Here is a 19639-nt window from a genome sequence, read left to right as displayed (position 1 = left end):
ATGTGCACGGGTCATTTTTATGATGAAACTATTTTATCTCAAGAGCGAAATCTGAATTTAAACTATATGTTTTAGATTTATACAATTAAACTTGAATCAATATTAAACGTCCAAATGTCCAAAATAAGAAAAACCATATTTTCTAAGAGCCTTTTAATTGTTTCCTTGAATGAACATACAAAATATTAAAATCGTTGAATGAACTTAAGATCAATTCCAAAGAGGAACAAACAACTGCTAATGCATTAATAAACTATATTAAGTTTTTGTGTGTGTTACGTACGTGTTCCACATCAAGGATGCTATTTTGAAGCTGAAATTTGTCAAAACCATAAGACATTGGGAACACGATCATTTTAAAGGGGAAAATAGTACCAAATGAACTACGAGCATTTGTTTTATTCGTTTATTCTGTATTGAACAATAAATGTTCTCTGATATCTAAGAACACAATGATGAAAAAGATGAATCAACGGTAATTTGTCGGAGTGACAGACAAACGGTTTGACTAAGATTATCATAAATATAAGTAGCAAATTGAACACAACTTCTAGTTCAAAAAAGAAAATGTATCTCCTATTTCAAATCAACTTCAGCTTGAAACAGTTACTTAAGAGTTATTCAATGTTCATCTTTTTAGAGCAACTACATAGTTAGAAAATCAGTGTCATTTGATATGCTCTAAATTGGAAAACTTTTGTTCACAGTTTTTCATTCAAATAACTTTCATTAATTGTCTTATAATATTGGAAAGTGATTTTTATTATATAAAATCTTGATCATACAATACTTATGCCGAGTTCCCTCTTTTTTCCCCAACTAATTTTTTTCCGTGGAAAACATTAATCAGAAGTCTAAGAAGGACCTGAGCGAAGATTTCACGCTTCTTTTTTGTTTTATATTTTCTGGAGGCATAACATCCTCTTGAAGCACTGCTCATAAGAGAAAAATTAGAGCATAAAGGAAAATGACTAACAAGATCCCCTGACAATATAATTGCCTTTATAGAATGTGTACTTTACATATGAATTGGTTGTTCTATGTTTCAAATAACAAATATAATTTATCAATCCCTCCTGTACAAACTATGTTTTCGACATAGATTTGTATCTCACCCCAGCTATGTAACACCCCGTATTCGAAATAGACGAAAATGCAGATTTTGAGAAGTTGCAGGTGCAACTTACGGTCACCATCCACGGACCGTAGGTCAGACCACGGCCCGTGCTGGTGGTCCGTGGTTCGCCACTGCAACCCCTCCCCAGTCAGCTCAGAAAATTGGTTAAGTCTCGACTCACGGACAGACCCACGGTCCGTAGATCAGACCACGGTCCGTGGTCTGTGTCCGTGGATCAAGACCTCCTTTACCCAGCCTCTGACATGAACTACGGTTGACCAGCACGGACCGTCGTTCGATCCACGGTCCGTAGGTCTGACCGTAGATCGAAGGATAGCAGCCAGTTAGCTGAAAATTCTGATGGGTCAACTTCAGATGGTCATAACTTTTAGCACAAAATGAATTATGTGTCCCATGACCTATGGTTAGATAGATAATTGAATTATCTTTCCAACGCCACCGAGTTTACTAAATTCCGACCTCCGAGTAAAAATTTATGCCCATTTTAGTGAAGCCCTGTCGGGCAGACTCGAACTACGGACCCAATCTACGGACCGTAGATTGACCTACGGCCCGTAGGTCCAAACCGTCGGTCACTCCGACAGCAGTTAATTCAGGGGTCTTTTGGTCTTTTCCTATTTCGTTTAACCCCTAAGATACGTCGTTTAGACCCTAAATCATGAGATTTTAATTAGTTTAAGCCTAGAAACATAACTAGAACTTACCTAAGTCAAATCATTAATCAAACTTAGAAGAATTAGAAGCAAGAGAGGAGAAAAAGGTCAAGAACCCTAGTTCAAGAACGCAGCGAGGTTTCTTCAGTTCCAGCCCCAAAATCGAAAGATTTCTCCGTGGAATTCGTCACCAGGTATGTGGGATTTCACTAGTGGGTTCCTTTCGCCCATTAGGTCCCTAGAATTCAGTCAGATTCTTGATTCCATGATTATGAACAGACCTAGGGTTTCTAGAATTTGAACAGATCATCATGAATTAATTATTTAAATGTTCCAAATCAGATTGTCATGTTAGTGCTCAGTTTATCGCATTAATTTCAGAACCCTAGCTATGTATTTCTTTAGTTCTTGAATTACACATGCTAGGTCAGATATTTCAGTATTCAGTTTTACATGCCTCAGTTTATGAATGCATCATTATCAGATTAATGGTTGCATTCTCAGTTTGCATGTTCAGTTCGAGCTATCCAGTATTTACAGAAAACTCAGTCATAATGTGTTAACCATTTAATCTATTGGGAGTAGCATAATACCGAGTTGGACTAGGGTTTCAGCGTACCCATATAGTCCCAGAACTACGAGCCACGTAGGTGTAAGTCCCCTCTGTGGGCAACATCAGTTTAGTGATCACGCCAGCATGCCTCTATACCTCTGGCAGGGTATATTGGGTCCTCTCGATGGGGCGTATACATCGGACTCCACATTTAGCTCATGTGGTTTTATGTCGGTTATTAGTAGCTCCCACAGTTCAGTCAGATTCTATTGCATTGACCATTTATCAGTATATTCAGTATTCAGTTTCAGCATGTTATAAATTGGTCATTGCATTCAGTTAGCTCAGCATTCAGTATCTATATCATGTCCAGATTATTTCATTGCTTTATTGCTTTGTTCAGTTATATGTTATTTCAGCTTTACTCTATCCTGCATGCTCAGTACCTTTCAAGTACTGACGCATACGTGCGCTACATCTTCTCGTGATGTAGGTTCAGGTTCTCAGCATCCAGATCACGCTTAGATCGATTCCCGATCTTCAGTTCAGCAGAATCAGTTGGTGAGTCCTCATTCTTCGGGGACAATAGTCATGAGTTTCTTTTCAGTATTTTTAGTCTTTAGTTTTAGTTTTTGCTAGATCTAGTTGGGGCATGTCCCAACATTTCTAGTCAGTTTAGAGGCTTATTTCAGACATAGTTAGATTCAGCTTAGTATTTGAGTTTGATATATCTTTTGTATTAAACTCTCAGATTCGCTACATTCAGTTATAGTATATGGGTATTCCCCATCTTTTCAGATTTATTTATGAATTAGCTTCCGCATCAGTTTATTATCTTTAGTATGCTCATGATCATGCCAGTAGGGTTAGCTTGGGATCACTTGTGGTCCTAGGTCCCGTGTCCGCGTCTTGGGGGTAGCTTGGGGCGTGACAAACTTGTCCTTCAAGACAAGGTCAAGGAGGAAATAATGGTAGAGCTCAGTCAACAACTTCAGCAGCACCAGCAGGTCGCCCGACTCAGTAGGGTAACTCTTCTGGTACTGGTGGCGGACAGCGCCAAAACAGGCTTTATGCTCTTCAGGCTCGTCAAGATCAGGAAGATTCTCCTGATGTAGTCACTGGTACGTTACGAGTCTTTGATCTTGATGTTTATGCATTGTTAGATCCAGGGGCTACTTTGTCTTTTGTAACTCCTTATATAGCAGTCCAATTCAGTGTTAGTCCAGAAACTCTTTCAGAACCCTTCTTAGTCTCTACTCCAGTCGGTGACCCAGTTATAGCTAGACGGGTATACAGAAATTGCCCTGTCACAGTCTCTCAGAAAGTCACCTCAGCAGATCTTGTAGAGTTAGAAATGGTAGACTTCGATGTCATTCTAGGCATGGATTGGTTACATTCATGTTATGCCTCAGTTGATTGTAGAACTAGGATTGTTCGTTTTCAGTTTCCAGACGAACCAATCTTAGAATGGAAGGGTAGTAGCTTAGCGCCTATGGGTCGATTCATTTCTTACCTTAAGGCCAGAAAGATGATCTCTAAGGGTTATCTCTATCATCTAGTTCGGGTTAAGGATTCTAGTTCTGAAACCCCAACTCTTGAGTCAGTTCCAGTGGTTAATGAGTTTCCAGAAGTGTTCCCAGAAGATCTTCCTGGAGTACCTCCCGAAAGGGAAATAGACTTTGGAATTGATCTCCTTCCAGATACCCAGCCTATCTCTATCCCTCCTTATAGAATGGCTCCAGCTGAGCTTAAGGAATTGAAAGAGCAGTTGAAAGACCTTCTAGATAAGGGCTTCATCAGACCCAGTATTTCGCCATGGGGTGCACCAGTGTTGTTCGTGAAGAAGAAAGATGGTTCTCTCAGAATGTGCATTGACTATAGGCAGTTGAACAAGGTCACAATCAAGAATAAGTATCCCATCCCTAGGATTGATGACTTGTTTGACCAACTTCAGGGTGCTAGTCATTTCTCAAAGATAGACCTCAGATCAGGTTATCATCAGCTTAGAGTCAGAGATAGTGACATTCCGAAGACAGCCTTCAGAACTCGGTATGGTCATTATGAATTTGTAGTTATGTCATTTGGACTAACCAATGCTCCTGCAGCTTTCATGGATTTGATGAACAGAGTGTTCAAGCAGTACTTAGACTTGTTCGTTATCGTCTTTATTGATGATATCCTCATTTACTCTAGGAATGAGGAAGAACATGTGAGCCATTTGAGAGTTGTTCTGCAAACTCTCAAAGATCGCCAGTTATTTGCAAAATTTAGTAAGTGTGAGTTTTGGTTACAATCAGTTGCCTTCCTTAGGCATATTGTGTCTAGTGAAGGAATTCAAGTAGATTCCCAGAAGATAGAAGCAGTGAAACAATGGCCCAGACCTACCTCTGCTACAGATATCAGAAGTTTCTTGGGTCTAGCAGGCTATTACAGACGGTTTGTGGAAGGATTTTCATCTATAGCCTCTCCATTGACTAAGTTAACTCAGAAAAAGGTTAAGTTCCAATGGTCAGATGATTGTGAGAAAAGCTTTGCAGAACTGAAAACTGGGTTAACTACAGCTCCTGTCTTGACTCTACCAGAGGGTTCAGATGGTTATGTGATCTATTGTGATGCATCCAGAGTCGGCCTAGGTTGTGTGTTGATGCAGCGAGGTAAGGTTATAGCTTATGCTTCTAGACAACTTAAGGTGCATGAGAAGAATTACCCAACTCATGACCTCGAGCTAGCAGCAGTGGTGTTTGCACTTAAGATTTGGAGACATTACTTGCATGGTGTTCATGTAGATGTGTTCACAGACCATAAGAGCCTTCAATATGTATTCACCCAGAAAGAGTTGAATCTTCGCCAGAGAAGGTGGCTTGAGTTCCTCAAAGATTATGATATGAGCATGCATTACCATCCGGGTAAGGCAAATGTAGTAGCAGATGCCCTTAGCAGACTATCCATGGGTAGTGTAGCACATGTTGAGGAAGAAAGAAGAGAGCTAGCAAAGGATGTTCACAGACTTGCTCGCCTAGGAGTTCGTCTTATGAGCATATCAGATAGTGGTGTAACGGTTCAGAATGGGGCAGAATCTTCTTTGGTAGTAGAGGTTAAGGAAAAGCAAGATAGTGATCCAATCTTGCTTGAACTTAAGGGTGCAGTCCACAATCAGAGAGTGGAGGTTTTCTCCCAAGGGGGAGATGGTGTACTTCGCTATCAAGGTAGATTGTGTGTTCCTGATGTGGGTGAATTGAGACAGCATATTCTCGCAGAAGCCCACAATTCCAGATACTCTATTCATCCAGGCGCCACTAAGATGTACCGTGATCTACGGGAAGTCTATTGGTGGAATGGTATGAAAAGAGATATAGCAGATTTTGTGGCTAAGTGCCCCAATTGCCAGCAAGTCAAGATAGAACATCAGAAACCAGGAGGTATGACTCAAGAGATTGACATTCCTACTTGGAAGTGGGAAGTGATCAACATGGACTTCATCACAGGTTTACCTCGTACTCGCAGACAACATGACTCCATTTGGGTGATTGTTGATAAGGTTACTAAGTCTTCTCGCTTTTTGGCGGTCAAGACTACAGATTCGGCGGAGGATTACGCCAAGCTTTACATAAATGAGATTGTGAGGTTGCATGGAGTTCCTTTGTCTATCATCTCAGATAGAGGTCCTCAGTTTACATCTCATTTCTGGAAGTCATTTCAGAAAGGTCTTGGTACTCAGGTTAATCTTAGCACAGCATTTCATCCACAGACGGATGGTCAGGCAGAGCGTACCATTCAGACCTTAGAGGACATGTTGAGAGCTTGTGTGATCGACTTCAAGGGTAGTTGGGATGATCACCTTCCTCTGATTGAGTTCGCCTACAACAATAGTTACCATTCCAGCATTCAGATGGCCCCTTATGAGCCATTATATGGGCGTAGATGTAGATCTCCAGTTGGTTGGTTTGAAGTAGGTGAAGCAGCCTTGATAGGACCAGATTCGGTCCTTGATGCTATGGAGAAAGTACAACTCATTAGAGATAGACTTAAGACTGCTCAAAGTCGCCAGAAGTCTTATGCAGATGTGAGAAGAAGGGAACTAGAGTTCCAAGTTGATGATTAGGTTTTCCTGAAAGTGTCACCCATGAAGGGAGTGATGAGATTTGGCAAAAAAGGGAAGCTCAGTCCCAGATATGTAGGCCCTTACCGAATCTTGAAAAGGATTGGTAAAGTGGCCTATGAGTTAGAGTTGCCAGCGGACTTAGCAGCAGTGCACCCAGCCTTTCACATTTCTCTTCTGAAGAAGTGTGTGGGTGATCCGGCATCCATAGTACCATTAGAGAGTGTGGCCGTGAAAGATAGCCTTTCATATGAGGATGTACCAGTTGAGATTCTCGATCGTCAGGTTAGAAGGTTGAGAAATAAAGAAGTCGCTTTAGTCAAGGTTTTGTGGAGGAGCTAGTCAGTAGAGGGAGCTACTTGGGAAGCAGAAGCAGCCATGAAGTCCAAGTATCCTCACCTCTTTCCTTCCGATCCCATTCCAGCTTGAGGTAATAGTTCCTCTTCAGTATTTCAGTCATTCATGCGAAAATTCAGTCTTAGAATCATGTTTCTTCAGTTTATACTTGCATTTTCAGCGTATTTGCATGTTCTTGGAACTCAGTTCAGTCAGAAATTCAGTTCTCAGTGTTTAGTGGTAGGGATTGCAGCCCTTTCCCTACATTTCAGCTAGATTAGTCTTCATTCGAGGACGAATGGTCCCAAGGGGGAGATAATGTAACACCCCGTATTCGAAACAGACGAAAATGCAGATTTTGAGAAGTTGCAGGTACAACTTACGGTCACCATCCACGGACCGTAGGTCAGACCACGGCCCGTGCTGGTGGTCCGTGGTTCGCCACTGCAACCCCTCCCCAGTCAGCTCAGAAAATTGGTTAAGTCTCGACTCACGGACAGACCCACGGTCCGTAGATCAGACCACGGTCCGTGGTCTGTGTCCGTGGATCAAGACCTCCTTTACCCAGCCTCAAACATGAACTACGGTTGACCAGCACGGACCGTCGTTCGATCCACGGTCCGTAGGTCTGACCGTAGATCGAAGGATAGCAGCCAGTTAGCTGAAAATTCTGATGGGTCAACTTCAGATGGTCATAACTTTTAGCACAAAATGAATTATGTGTCCCATGACCTATGGTTAGATAGATAATTGAATTATCTTTCCAACGCCACCGAGTTTGCTAAATTCCGACCTCCGAGTAAAAATTTATGCCCATTTTAGTGAAGCCCTGTCGGGCAGACTCGAACTACGGACCCAATCTACGGACCGTAGATTGACCTACGGCCCGTAGGTCCAAACCGTCGGTCACTCCGACAGCAGTTAATTCAGGGGTCTTTTGGTCTTTTCCTATTTCGTTTAACCCCTAAGATACGTCGTTTAGACCCTAAATCATGAGATTTTAATTAGTTTAAGCCTAGAAACATAACTAGAACTTACCTAAGTCAAATCATTAATCAAACTTAGAAGAATTAGAAGCAAGAGAGGAGAAAAAGGTCAAGAACCCTAGTTCAAGAACGCAGCGAGGTTTCTTCAGTTCCAGCCCCAAAATCGAAAGATTTCTCCGTGGAATTCGTCACCAGGTATGTGGGATTTCACTAGTGGGTTCCTTTCGCCCATTAGGTCCCTAGAATTCAGTCAGATTCTTGATTCCATGATTATGAACAGACCTAGGGTTTCTAGAATTTGAACAGATCATCATGAATTAATTATTTAAATGTTCCAAATCAGATTGTCATGTTAGTGCTCAGTTTATCGCATTAATTTCAGAACCCTAGCTATGTATTTCTTTAGTTCTTGAATTACACATGCTAGGTCAGATATTTCAGTATTCAGTTTTACATGCCTCAGTTTATGAATGCATCATTATCAGATTAATGGTTGCATTCTCAGTTTGCATGTTCAGTTCGAGCTATCCAGTATTTACAGAAAACTCAGTCATAATGTGTTAACCATTTAATCTATTGGGAGTAGCATAATACCGAGTTGGACTAGGGTTTCAGCGTACCCATATAGTCCCAGAACTACGAGCCACGTAGGTGTAAGTCCCCTCTGTGGGCAACATCAGTTTAGTGATCACGCCAGCATGCCTCTATACCTCTGGCAGGGTATATTGGGTCCTCTCGATGGGGCGTATACATCGGACTCCACATTTAGCTCATGTGGTTTTATGTCGGTTATTAGTAGCTCCCACAGTTCAGTCAGATTCTATTGCATTGACCATTTATCAGTATATTCAGTATTCAGTTTCAGCATGTTATAAATTGGTCATTGCATTCAGTTAGCTCAGCATTCAGTATCTATATCATGTCCAGATTATTTCATTGCTTTATTGCTTTGTTCAGTTATATGTTATTTCAGCTTTACTCTATCCTGCATGCTCAGTACCTTTCAAGTACTGACGCATACGTGCGCTACATCTTCTCGTGATGTAGGTTCAGGTTCTCAGCATCCAGATCACGCTTAGATCGATTCCCGATCTTCAGTTCAGCAGAATCAGTTGGTGAGTCCTCATTCTTCGGGGACAATAGTCATGAGTTTCTTTTCAGTATTTTTAGTCTTTAGTTTTAGTTTTTGCTAGATCTAGTTGGGGCATGTCCCAACATTTCTAGTCAGTTTAGAGGCTTATTTCAGACATAGTTAGATTCAGCTTAGTATTTGAGTTTGATATATCTTTTGTATTAAACTCTCAGATTCGCTACATTCAGTTATAGTATATGGGTATTCCCCATCTTTTCAGATTTATTTATGAATTAGCTTCCGCATCAGTTTATTATCTTTAGTATGCTCATGATCATGCCAGTAGGGTTAGCTTGGGATCACTTGTGGTCCTAGGTCCCGTGTCCGCGTCTTGGGGGTAGCTTGGGGCGTGACAAGCTATATATCAGGGTTAATAACCTTTGAATATCTGAGTGAACCACCCTTTGTATTGTATATCATGAAAGTTGATGCAACCACAATAAAAGTTTCAATATGTAAATATTTTTGCCCGAGATTCTCATATTCGACTTGATCCTCAAGATACTTGATGGAAAATATATTTGCCAATATTAGCGAGGTTCGTCAATGAATTGGTTAAAATAAGTACCTTTTTATTTCTTAAAAATTTGGTTTAAAATAAAAAGGGAAAAGACTCAAATATGTCATCAAACTTTGAGAAAATGCTCATTTGTGTCATCCGTTAAAAGTTTGGCTCATATATGTCATTTTCGTTTGAGAAATAGCTCAAATGAATGGCATAGATGAGCCTTTTTCTCAAAATTTGATGGAATATTTAAGTTTTTTTCCTATTTAATATATCAGAAAATCATCTTTCTTCTTAATTCTAATTTTTTTAACAAAGAAAATAATTTGCTAATATAAATTAACTAATAAAATTTAATTAGTTGAGTGTTTATCTGAAAATCCAAGACACAGATAAAAGGACAAAAAAAAATATACTTTGAAATTAGCTAGTCAATAAACTTCAGTCAAATTCAATTTAATTTTTGTAATTTGTCTCTTTTTAAAACTGCAAAATTCATTTACAGAAAAATACATATGATACTTTTTAGCTTAAGCTAAAGATAACTTTCAATTAAATGTTTTCATACATACCAAAGAATTGAGAAAAAACTCAGATTTTGTTTCAAAAATAAAAATTCTGCATTTACTTGTAACTGTTGTTTTCTATTAAATTTTAAAAAAGGAAAAAAAATAATAAATATCATCTTTATCCTTGTTTGAAGACCATATATAGATACCTCATTGTTTAAATTCCTTTCTTGAAATCTTGTTGCAATTTTCTTTCAACATTCTCAAAGAAAGAACTTCTCTTTAATTTCCTGAAAATTTTGCAATGGCTAATTTCACAAAGGAAGAAATTGACATTGTTGTGGTTGGAGTTGGACCATTCGGTATAGTTGTTTCAGCATGTTTAAACAAAGTGGGTATAAACACTGTTGTTTTAGAAAAACAAGATTGTTGTGCTTATTTGTGGAAGAAAAAGACTTATGATAGACTTCATTTGCATCTATCAAAGGACTTTTGTTCATTGCCGTTTATGCCACATGCAACTTCATCACCTAAGTATATGCCCAAAAAAGAATTTATTCAATACTTAGATGAGTATGTTGAGCATTTCAACATCAAGCCAAAATTCCAAACTTGTGTTGAATCGGCCTTTTACAACAATGGGGAAAAGAAATGGAATGTCAAATCAAGAAATTTGACTAGCGGAGAAATTGAATTGTATGCTAGTGATTTCTTGATTTTGGCTACTAGAGAAAATAACGAAGGTTATATTCCAAAAATGGTAGGAATAAAAAATTTCAAAGGCGAAATAATCCATTCAAGTGATTATAGATCTGGTGAAAAATATAAGAATAAAAAGGTAGTAGTCATTGGATCAGGAAATTCTGGGATGGAAATAGCTTTTAATCTTTCAAATTATGAAAGTCACACATCAATTGTTGTTAGAAGTCCAATAAGTCTCTCTATCTCTTTATGCCTTATCTTTACTTTTATCGTTATTTGTTTGCATGTGAGTAGGTTTGTGTTTGTTATAAAAAAAAATTAAATTGTGGTGTTTGATCAGTTTTGTTGTACATCAACTATTTTACATTGTACCTGTTACTTTTTACTAGCATTTGTATTGTTGTAACTCGATTCATCAAGAGATTGGGTATGAGTTTCTTGATCAACCCCAGGTCATACCCTTATGTGAAAGGGCCGAAATATGAACATGATTTCTCATGATTTTCATTCTACTTTATTGACCACCCAGTCATATATACCCTTGTGGTATTTCTTATCTAAAAATAATTTTTGAATTAGTTTCACCTCCAATAATTTTCACCGATTCATCATTTGTGTTAAATTTCACAAACATACTCTCCAAGCACTATACAAAATTGCAAAAGCAACCTCGATTCTGAATTCAAAGTTGATTTAATGAAATCAGTTGTTCTTTAAAATGGAAATATTGGTTGACTAGAAAGTGATTAAGGAATATGGTGTTGGATTATTGTAAATACAAATATTTGGGATAGATATATAAATATCCTAAAAACATAGAAAGATCTCATTATTCCATTTCTAAATCGCACAAAATTAGAAATTTTAAATTCAGTCTCATCGGGTATTTTATATCGCGAGAAAAAGAAGAGTAGGATTTGGAGAGTGAAAAGTTGTTTAGTATAAGTATAAACAACTCAATATTTTTTACTTTGATGTATATGCTTTGTTAGATCCAGGAGCAAGTTTATCTTTTGTAACTCCTTATGTTGCGAATAAGTTTGATGTTCTTCCTGAAAGACTTTGTGAACCCTTTTGTGTCTCTACACCGGTTGGGGAATTTATACTAGCTGAAAGAATTTATCGTGATTGTCCTGTTTCTATCAATCACAAGAGCACCATGGTTGATTTGATTGAGTTAGATATGGTAGATTTTGATGTCATTCTAGGTATGAATTGGCTTTATGCTTGTTATGCATCGATAGATTGTAGAACTCGAGTGGTCAAGTTTCAGTTTCCGAGTGAGCCAATCTTAGAGTGGAGTAGTAGTTCAGCAGTGCCCAAGGGTCGTTTTATTTCGTACCTTAAGGCAAGAAAGTTAGTTTCAAAGGGTTGTATCTATCACTTAGTCCGAGTTCATGACTCTAATGTTGAGATACCTTATTTTCAGTCAGTTCCTATAGTAAGAGAGTTTCCAGAAGTTTTTCCTGATGATCTACCCGGAATTCCTCCCGAGAGAGAAATAGATTTCGGCATAGATCTCATTCCAGATACTCGTCCTATCTCTATTCCGCCTTATAGAATGGCACCGGCAAAGTTGAAAGAGTTGAAAGAGCAGTTGAAAGATCTTCTAGAGAAGGGTTTCATTCGACCGAGTGTCTCACCTTGGGGTGCTCCGGTTTTGTTTGTGAGAAAGAAAGATGGTTCCCTTAGGATGTGTATAGATTACCGCCAGTTGAATAAGGTTACCATCAAGAATAAGTACCCTCTTCCGAGGATTGATGATCTTTTCGATCAGCTTCAGGGTGCCACTTGTTTTTCGAAGATTGACCTCAGATTAGGTTATCACCAGTTAAGAGTAAGGGAACGTGATATTCCAAAGACAGCTTTCAGAACCAGATACGGTCATTATGAGTTTTTAGTCATGTCTTTTGGTTTGACCAATGCGCCGGCTGCTTTCATGGACCTGATGAATAGAGTCTTCAAACCTTATTTAGATATGTTTGTTATTATCTTTATTGATGACATACTAATCTATTCAAGGAATGAAGAAGATCATGCTAACCATCATAGAATAGTTCTTCAGACTTTGAAAGACAAGGAGTTGTATGCCAAGTTCTCTAAGTGTGAGTTTTGGCTTAAGTCTGTGGCGTTCCTAGGTCATATTGTGTCCGGTGATGGAATTAAAGTTGATACTCGGAAAATTGAGGCAGTGCAGAATTGGCCTAGACCCACATCTCCAACTGAAATTAGGAGTTTCTTGGGTTTAGCTGGTTATTATAGAAGGTTTGTTGAGGGGTTCTCGTCTATTGCATCTCCTTTGACAAAGTTGACTCAGAAGGCCGCGAAATTTCAATGGTCTGAAGCTTGTGAGAAAAGCTTTCAGGAATTGAAGAAGAGATTGATTATAGCTCCAGTTTTGACGCTACCAGAAGGTACTCAAGGTTTTATGGTGTATTGTGATGCATCTAGAGTTGGTTTGGGTTGTGTCTTAATGCAGAATGACAAAATTATCGCTTATGCCTCCAGACAGTTGAAGGTTCATGAGAAGAACTACCCAACCCATGACTTAGAGCTAGCTGCTGTAGTATTTGCTTTGAAGTTATGGCGTCACTACTTGTATGGTGTGCATGTCGACATATTCACTGATCACAAAAGCCTTCAATATGTGCTTACTCAGAAAGAGCTTAATCTCAGACAGAGGAGGTGGTTAGAGTTACTCAAGGATTATGACCTGAGTATTCTTTACCACCCAGGTAAGGCCAATGTTGTTGTTGATTCTTTGAGCAGGCTGTCTATGGGTAGCACCACCCATATTGAAGAAGGAAGGAGAGAGTTAGCAAAAGATGTGCACAGACTGGCATGCCTGGGAGTCAGATTTACAGATTCTGCAGAAGGAGGAATAGCGGTGACGAGCAAGGCCGAGTCATCATTAATGTCAGAAGTGAAAGAAAAGCAAGATCAAGATCCCATTTTGCTTGAGTTGAAGGCAAATGTTCAGAAGCAAAGAGTATTAGCTTTTGAACAAGGGGGAGACGGTGTATTGAGATATCAAGGTAGATTGTGTTTACCTATGGTAGGTGGACTCCAAGAGAAGATTATGGAGGAAGCTCATAACTCCAGATATTCCGTTCATCCAGGTTCCACCAAGATGTATCGTGATTTGCGTGAAGTTTATTGGTGGAATGGCATGAAAAAGGGCATTGCTGAGTTTGTTGCTAAGTGTCCAAATTGCCAACAAGTGAAAGTTGAACACCAAAGGCCTGGTGGTTTGGCCCAGAGGATAGAACTTCCAGAGTGGAAGTGGGAGATGGTCAATATGGATTTCATCACAGGGTTGCCAAGATCTCGCAGACAACATGATTCTATTTGGGTGATTGTCGACAGAATGACAAAGTCAGCTCATTTTCTACCGGTAAAGACTACCAATACAGCCGAAGACTATGCCAAGTTGTACGTTCAAGAGATAGTGAGACTTCATGGAGTCCCAATCTCCATTATTTCAGATAGAGGTGCACAGTTTACTGCACAGTTCTGGAAATCCTTTCAGAAAGGCTTGGGTTCGAAAGTGAACTTAAGTACTGCCTTTCATCCTCAGACTGATGGGCAAGCAGAACGCACTATTCAGACCTTAGAGGATATGTTGAGGGCTTGTGTGATCGATTTCAAAGGTAGTTGGGATGATCACCTACCTCTAATTGAATTTGCCTACAACAACAGTTATCACTCTAGCATCCAGATGGCTCCATATGAAGCTCTTTATGGGAGAAGATGTAGATCTCCTATTGGATGGTTTGAAGTCGGTGAAGCACAGTTGATAGGACCAGATTTAGTTCACCAAGCTATGGAGAAGGTGAAAGTGATTCAAGAGAGGTTGAAGATGGCACAGAGTCGTCAGAAATCCTACACTGATGTTAGGAGAAGGGCATTAGAGTTTGAAGTAGACGATTGGGTATATTTGAAGGTTTCACCCATGAAAGGTGTTATGAGGTTCGGTAAGAAGGGGAAACTCAGTCCCCGGTATATTGGACCTTACCGCATAGCCAAGAGGATTGGCAATGTTGCTTATGAGTTGGAGTTATCCCAAGAGCTAGCAGCGGTTCATCCGGTATTTCACATCTCTATGTTGAAAAAGTGCATAGGTGATCCTTCATTGATCCTACCGACTGAAAGTGTTAAGATCAAGGATAACTTATCTTATGAGGAAGTGCCGGTTCAGATTTTAGATCGCCAAGTTCGTAGGTTGAGAACGAAAGATGTGGCGTCAGTCAAGGTCCTTTGGAGGAACCAATTTGTTGAGGAAGCCACTTGGGAAGCCGAAGAGGACATGAAGAAGAGATATCCGCATCTTTTTGAATCCGGAGGGAATGCGGATTAAGGTATTAATTTCCTTCTTAGTGCTCTTTAAAATATTATGGGCATGTTGTCGTTGTTGTTGTAGTTGTTGTTGTTTGCATAATTGCTTGTTGAGTGTTTGAGTTAGATGTTACACCCTTAGTTTTGTAAGAGCAACCTCATTCGAGGACGAATGTTCCCAAGGGGGAGATATTGTAACATCCAGCAATATGAAATAATTGAAGAGGCTTAGAATTGGAAATTTTCATTTTTGGAAAGAATTTAAAGTTTTGGAAATTTTGGCTAAGTATGGAAAATGTGAAATTTTGGCCAACTTTGAACAGCCATAAATTCTAGCTCAGGATGAGTTAGGTGGAATTCCAGTTATGGTTGCAAAGTTCGTGGAACGACCTTTCCAACGCCACCGATTTTGCTCGATTTCGAGTTCGTATGAGGGAGTTATGACCTTTGAAAGTTGGGCAGTTGACAAGGAAATCCGTCCGGGAATCATTAAGGGCATTTTAGTCTTTTCCCTAGCCAATTCTTTTGAGCTCATATTGTTGTATTAGGATGATCTTTGGATCATTTTGTCCCATTTTTTTTGAAAGAGAAAGAGTTAGGGTTCTTGAGATTGAAGAAGAGAAGAAGGAGAAGAAGAAGAAGAGAAGAAAGAGGAGATTTGTCAAGACCATTGTGGATTTTCGTCGGGGGTGATCCCTACCAAGGTATGTGAGTTTTTCGTGTGGGTTGATCCTTTCCCTCACACACACCAAGTTTATTCTATGCTTTGAGAAAAGATTGGGAATTGTTGTTGAAGTGTCGAAGTTGTTAGTTGTTGTTGATATTGTTGTTGAGGTTGTTGAAGTTATTGTTCGTTGTGAGGCTTGATTGGGTTGTGCATTAAGTTGAAACCTATTGTATGTTGAGGGGATTATGATTCTAAGAGCTATGACCCTTTAAAGGATTGATCCACCATCGATTTGCATAAATTTCTGGGCTGTCGATCCCCATCTACGGGACTGACCTACGGACCGTAGATCGATCGACGGTCCGTACTGGTCAACCGTCAATCGGAACAGAAGTTGGTTTTTGGGGCATCGATCTACGGTCACGACCTACGGTCCGTGGCCTGACCTACGGACCGTAAGTCAGGACCGTAGGTCAACACTTAGTCTTTTTCTTAAATGAATTCTGGGGAAAATCTCTGACGCAATCTACGGACCTGCAGTACGGACCGTAAGTCCATCTACGGTCCGTCGATGGCGTCCGTAAGTCCTATCTGTGTCACCAGAAATCTGAAGTCTTAGCCAAGTTTCCCCTCTTCTTTTCTCACTTTCTCATGCATGTTCCAAAGTAATTCACCTATGTTTTATAGTTGTTTTCGACGTTCCAAAGTGCGTCTAAGCGTTCAAGAATCCTTCCATAACATGTGATCGAACACCTTGAATTCATAATTCCGATTCAAGGAAAGATAGTTCCAAGTCAAGTGAAGTTTCAAGTCGAGTAAGAGTCTTAGTTTCAAGCTAAGTCATGAGTTTAAAGTTGAGTTCTCTTTTTAAAAAAAAAAGAAAAAGAGAAAGCTATTAGGGAACTAAGTATTCCCAAAGGAGGTTGTAAATGCTATTATATTTGAATAAGAAGGGAATCATGTTTTCTTTCCCCAAAGGAGCCTTTGGGCTAAAGTTTTGAGTAATTATCTCAATCAAAGAAAGAAGTTATTTTAAAAGCATGAGCCAAAGTATTTTTGGGAGTAGTATTGAGCACCGAATTGGGGACACGAGTTCATATTAACTCAACTCCCCATAAGAACCATGCGCCAACATGGGACTTGTCGTATCATTCTTTTTAGATGATCACGTAAGATTAGGCTAGTGGATCCACTAAGCAAAAGTAAGGTCCTATATCGATGGCAAGGTATAGGATGGTCCTTTGGCAACGTGAGGTAAAACGTTGTATCATCACTAAGGCTCGTAGTGGTGATTGTCGGTTAAAGAACCTCCCACAAAAGCTGTATTATATTTATAAAAGAAAAGTGGAGTTTGTTGTCATTTTATCCTTAACGATCTAAGTCGTTTACATTCTTTTACAAGCTTTATATGTGTGGCTCGTGTCTTATTGCTTTACTTTGAGTCCAGTTATGTATATGAGTCGTTCAGAGTCAAGGTAAGTGATCTCTTGTTCTCCTTTCAAGCTTAAGTTGTGGTTCCGCTTTTCCAGCTCACATATTCGTACATTCCATGTACTGATGCCAGTTGGCCTGCATCGTCTTATGATGCAGATACAGGTACCCCGGATCAGCATCCTGCACGTCGTTGATCCAGCTGAGCACTCCAGAGTCTGTGGTGAGCCTCCTTGCGTTCCGGAGGACTCAATTATTTTGTGTACTTTGCTCTGTTCTATTAGGATGTTGCGGGGTCTGTCCCCACATCCATCTCAGTATATTAGAGGCTTCAATTGACAGTCAGACAGTCAGTCAGTCAGTTATTTTTGAGTCTCTCATCCATGTATATGTATATATATATATATATGTAAATATTCTATTTTGAGGCTCGAGTTGCCCTTTGGGCCATATTTTATTAGTTAAGTTGTTCATGTCTTTGTATGACGTTGAGTTATTCTGTTGAGTTAGGTTTCCGCTGAGTTAAGAAAGCCAGGCCAAGGGTTTGCCTGGGGCCAGCAATGGTCTCCAGGTGCCGGTCCCGCCCAGGGTGTAGGCTCGGGGCGTGACATCCTTTCTGGCTTTCTTTACTTTGATCCTGCTTCTTGATATCCGTACAAGGAAGAGTGGTTGTATTTCCATCTTTTATAATGTTCCTTGTCTCAGAACTGTCTTGAAAGGGAGCAGCACGTCCAAACAACTGATATTTTAATGTGGGTATTTCGACAAGGCCATCCATAAAAGCAGAAATGTATTCGCCATTACGCTGGATACACTTGTATATGCGTATCACTTATGCTTTCCCAAAAGCTCTTGCAGCATTTTGAGACCAATCAGTGAAATCCTCAACCTGTAAAGATCACGATAATCCATTAATACAGCACTTTGAAAGATTACTAAGCACAAAGGACATCAATAAGTGAAAGATAACTACACTGATGCAGCAAACTTTGGAGTCCCATGTTTTAGATAGCCAAGATGCTTCGTAGGTACTTGTACATAATCCTTTGGCCCATAGCTTCTCAACTGACAACAACTGCAATGAAATGAGAACATAATGAGCCGGAAAACTAGATGTTTGCACAGGGTATTACTGTGGAGAACTGCCTTTCAAGTACGTAGGAGTCGACTCTGATCCAAAACTGTTTTGGTTCATGAGAAACCTATATGATTGGAATGAATTTCGAAGTCTAATTTTTGGTCAAATAAAAGATGATGGTCCAAACCGATAACTGCCTGACATTTCTCGTGGTGAGTCGGGAGTGTGTGCGAACTGGTCTTTGACAGCATCAGACTAGCTGTCATGTAATGTGACACAGTTAGAGCGCTGCTCTGTTAAGCCAGCCAATGAGGGGCGAGTTACCCCATCAACTCCCACTGCTTACTGCCATGTCAAAGTACTATTATTATTTATTTACTAGTGTTGGAATAATAATACTTCATACTATTACCACGAACCGCTTATTATTAATTATAAACCCAAACCAACGCACTATTTGTGTCAAAGGCTGAAGATTTGGTTTGTCCCGATCATCTTATTGCTCCCACTTGGGTTACAAGCTCATGTTACTGAGCTCAGCGATATACAGTGTCTGTTGAATTCTTATAAAATATATGTATACGTCTTCTGTCACCGGTGTGGGACAAGATGCACTAAGGTTTTAGCATATGCGATGATATGCCTAGCAAGCAAATGCTTTTTCCATATATGCTCATTTCCAAAGTGAGTTGAATAAATACATTAATTTTCTAACTTCTCTGTTATTGTAAAACGAGGACAAACAGCTCGAAAACTAGAACCTTATATATAGGAATTTTGTCAGCTTAGAGAAAAATTCTCAAACAAAACACCACAAGTATACTACTGAATAATCATTCTTCAAGTTTCTTCCTTTTAAAGAATGTATCAACTGGAAACATATCAAGCACTAACAATGTCACATATATGAAAGAAATTTACGCATAGGAGAAGCTTGTTCAACCTTTTGTCTCAAGATACAACATACAACAGATATTCAATAGAATAACACCACTGGCCACAGTCAATCTTGATGCGTGATAAAAAATGATGTAATTGATTACCGAAGGTGATTTGCAGCATCATCTGTGAAGCACAAGCTCCTATCCCTTTCCAGCTGCTAAGAGACATAGATGAGGAGATCTCATGTCTCCTTACCTGTTTTCTATTGTCATGGAGTACCTAAGTAGGTGTCAAAATGGAGTACCTAAGTAGGTGTAGATGGGGTAACTCTCCCATCATTGGCTGGCTTAACTGAGCAGCTCTCTCGCAAGATCACAAATCCTCGCTAGATATGTCAAGCAGATATTAGTCTGGACCATCACCTTTTTATTTGTCAATTGTTCAGTTTAATCGGTTATTTTTTATAATATTTATACCAATATCAATTTTCGGTTATTTTATTTTGTATTGTTACCCATGTTCATACTTGGATCCATACCCCCCAATCTTAAAATTTAGATCAGGATGGATCCGACTTCTAGATCTTCATCCTTATCGAACACTCGCACCCTAGCGCGGGCAACTTGGGTACTA

At 39.5% G+C, this 19639-nt stretch overlaps 1 protein-coding gene across 1 annotated transcript; it reads left to right on the top strand.

Annotated features, from left to right (window-relative positions):
- Positions 1-10215: 10215 nt before the first annotated feature.
- LOC125808699 (probable indole-3-pyruvate monooxygenase YUCCA10) lies at positions 10216-17826 on the top strand. The gene is made up of 2 exons (XM_049488356.1): positions 10216-10899; positions 17752-17826. The coding sequence occupies exons 1-2, from the start codon at positions 10216-10218 to the stop codon at positions 17824-17826; spliced, it is 759 nt and encodes a 252-aa protein (XP_049344313.1).
- Positions 17827-19639: the final 1813 nt, after the last annotated feature.

Source organism: Solanum verrucosum, unplaced genomic scaffold (genome assembly GCF_900185275.1).
Source record: "Solanum verrucosum unplaced genomic scaffold, falcon-dt-bn FXZP01000218.1, whole genome shotgun sequence".
NCBI classification, from domain to species: domain Eukaryota; kingdom Viridiplantae; phylum Streptophyta; class Magnoliopsida; order Solanales; family Solanaceae; genus Solanum; species Solanum verrucosum.
Note: the sequence above shows the minus strand (reverse complement) of the source record. Positions and strands in the feature narration are given on the sequence as shown.

Bases quoted from the DNA above. Each gene is read 5' to 3' on its own strand.
- LOC125808699 (XM_049488356.1), top strand. From the start codon at position 10,216: ATGGCTAATTTCACAAAGGAAGAAATTGACATTGTTGTGGTTGGAGTT. The intron at 10,900-17,751 runs GTGAGTAGGTTT...TCCTTGTCTCAG, and splicing joins TTATCGTTATTTGTTTGCAT to AACTGTCTTGAAAGGGAGCA.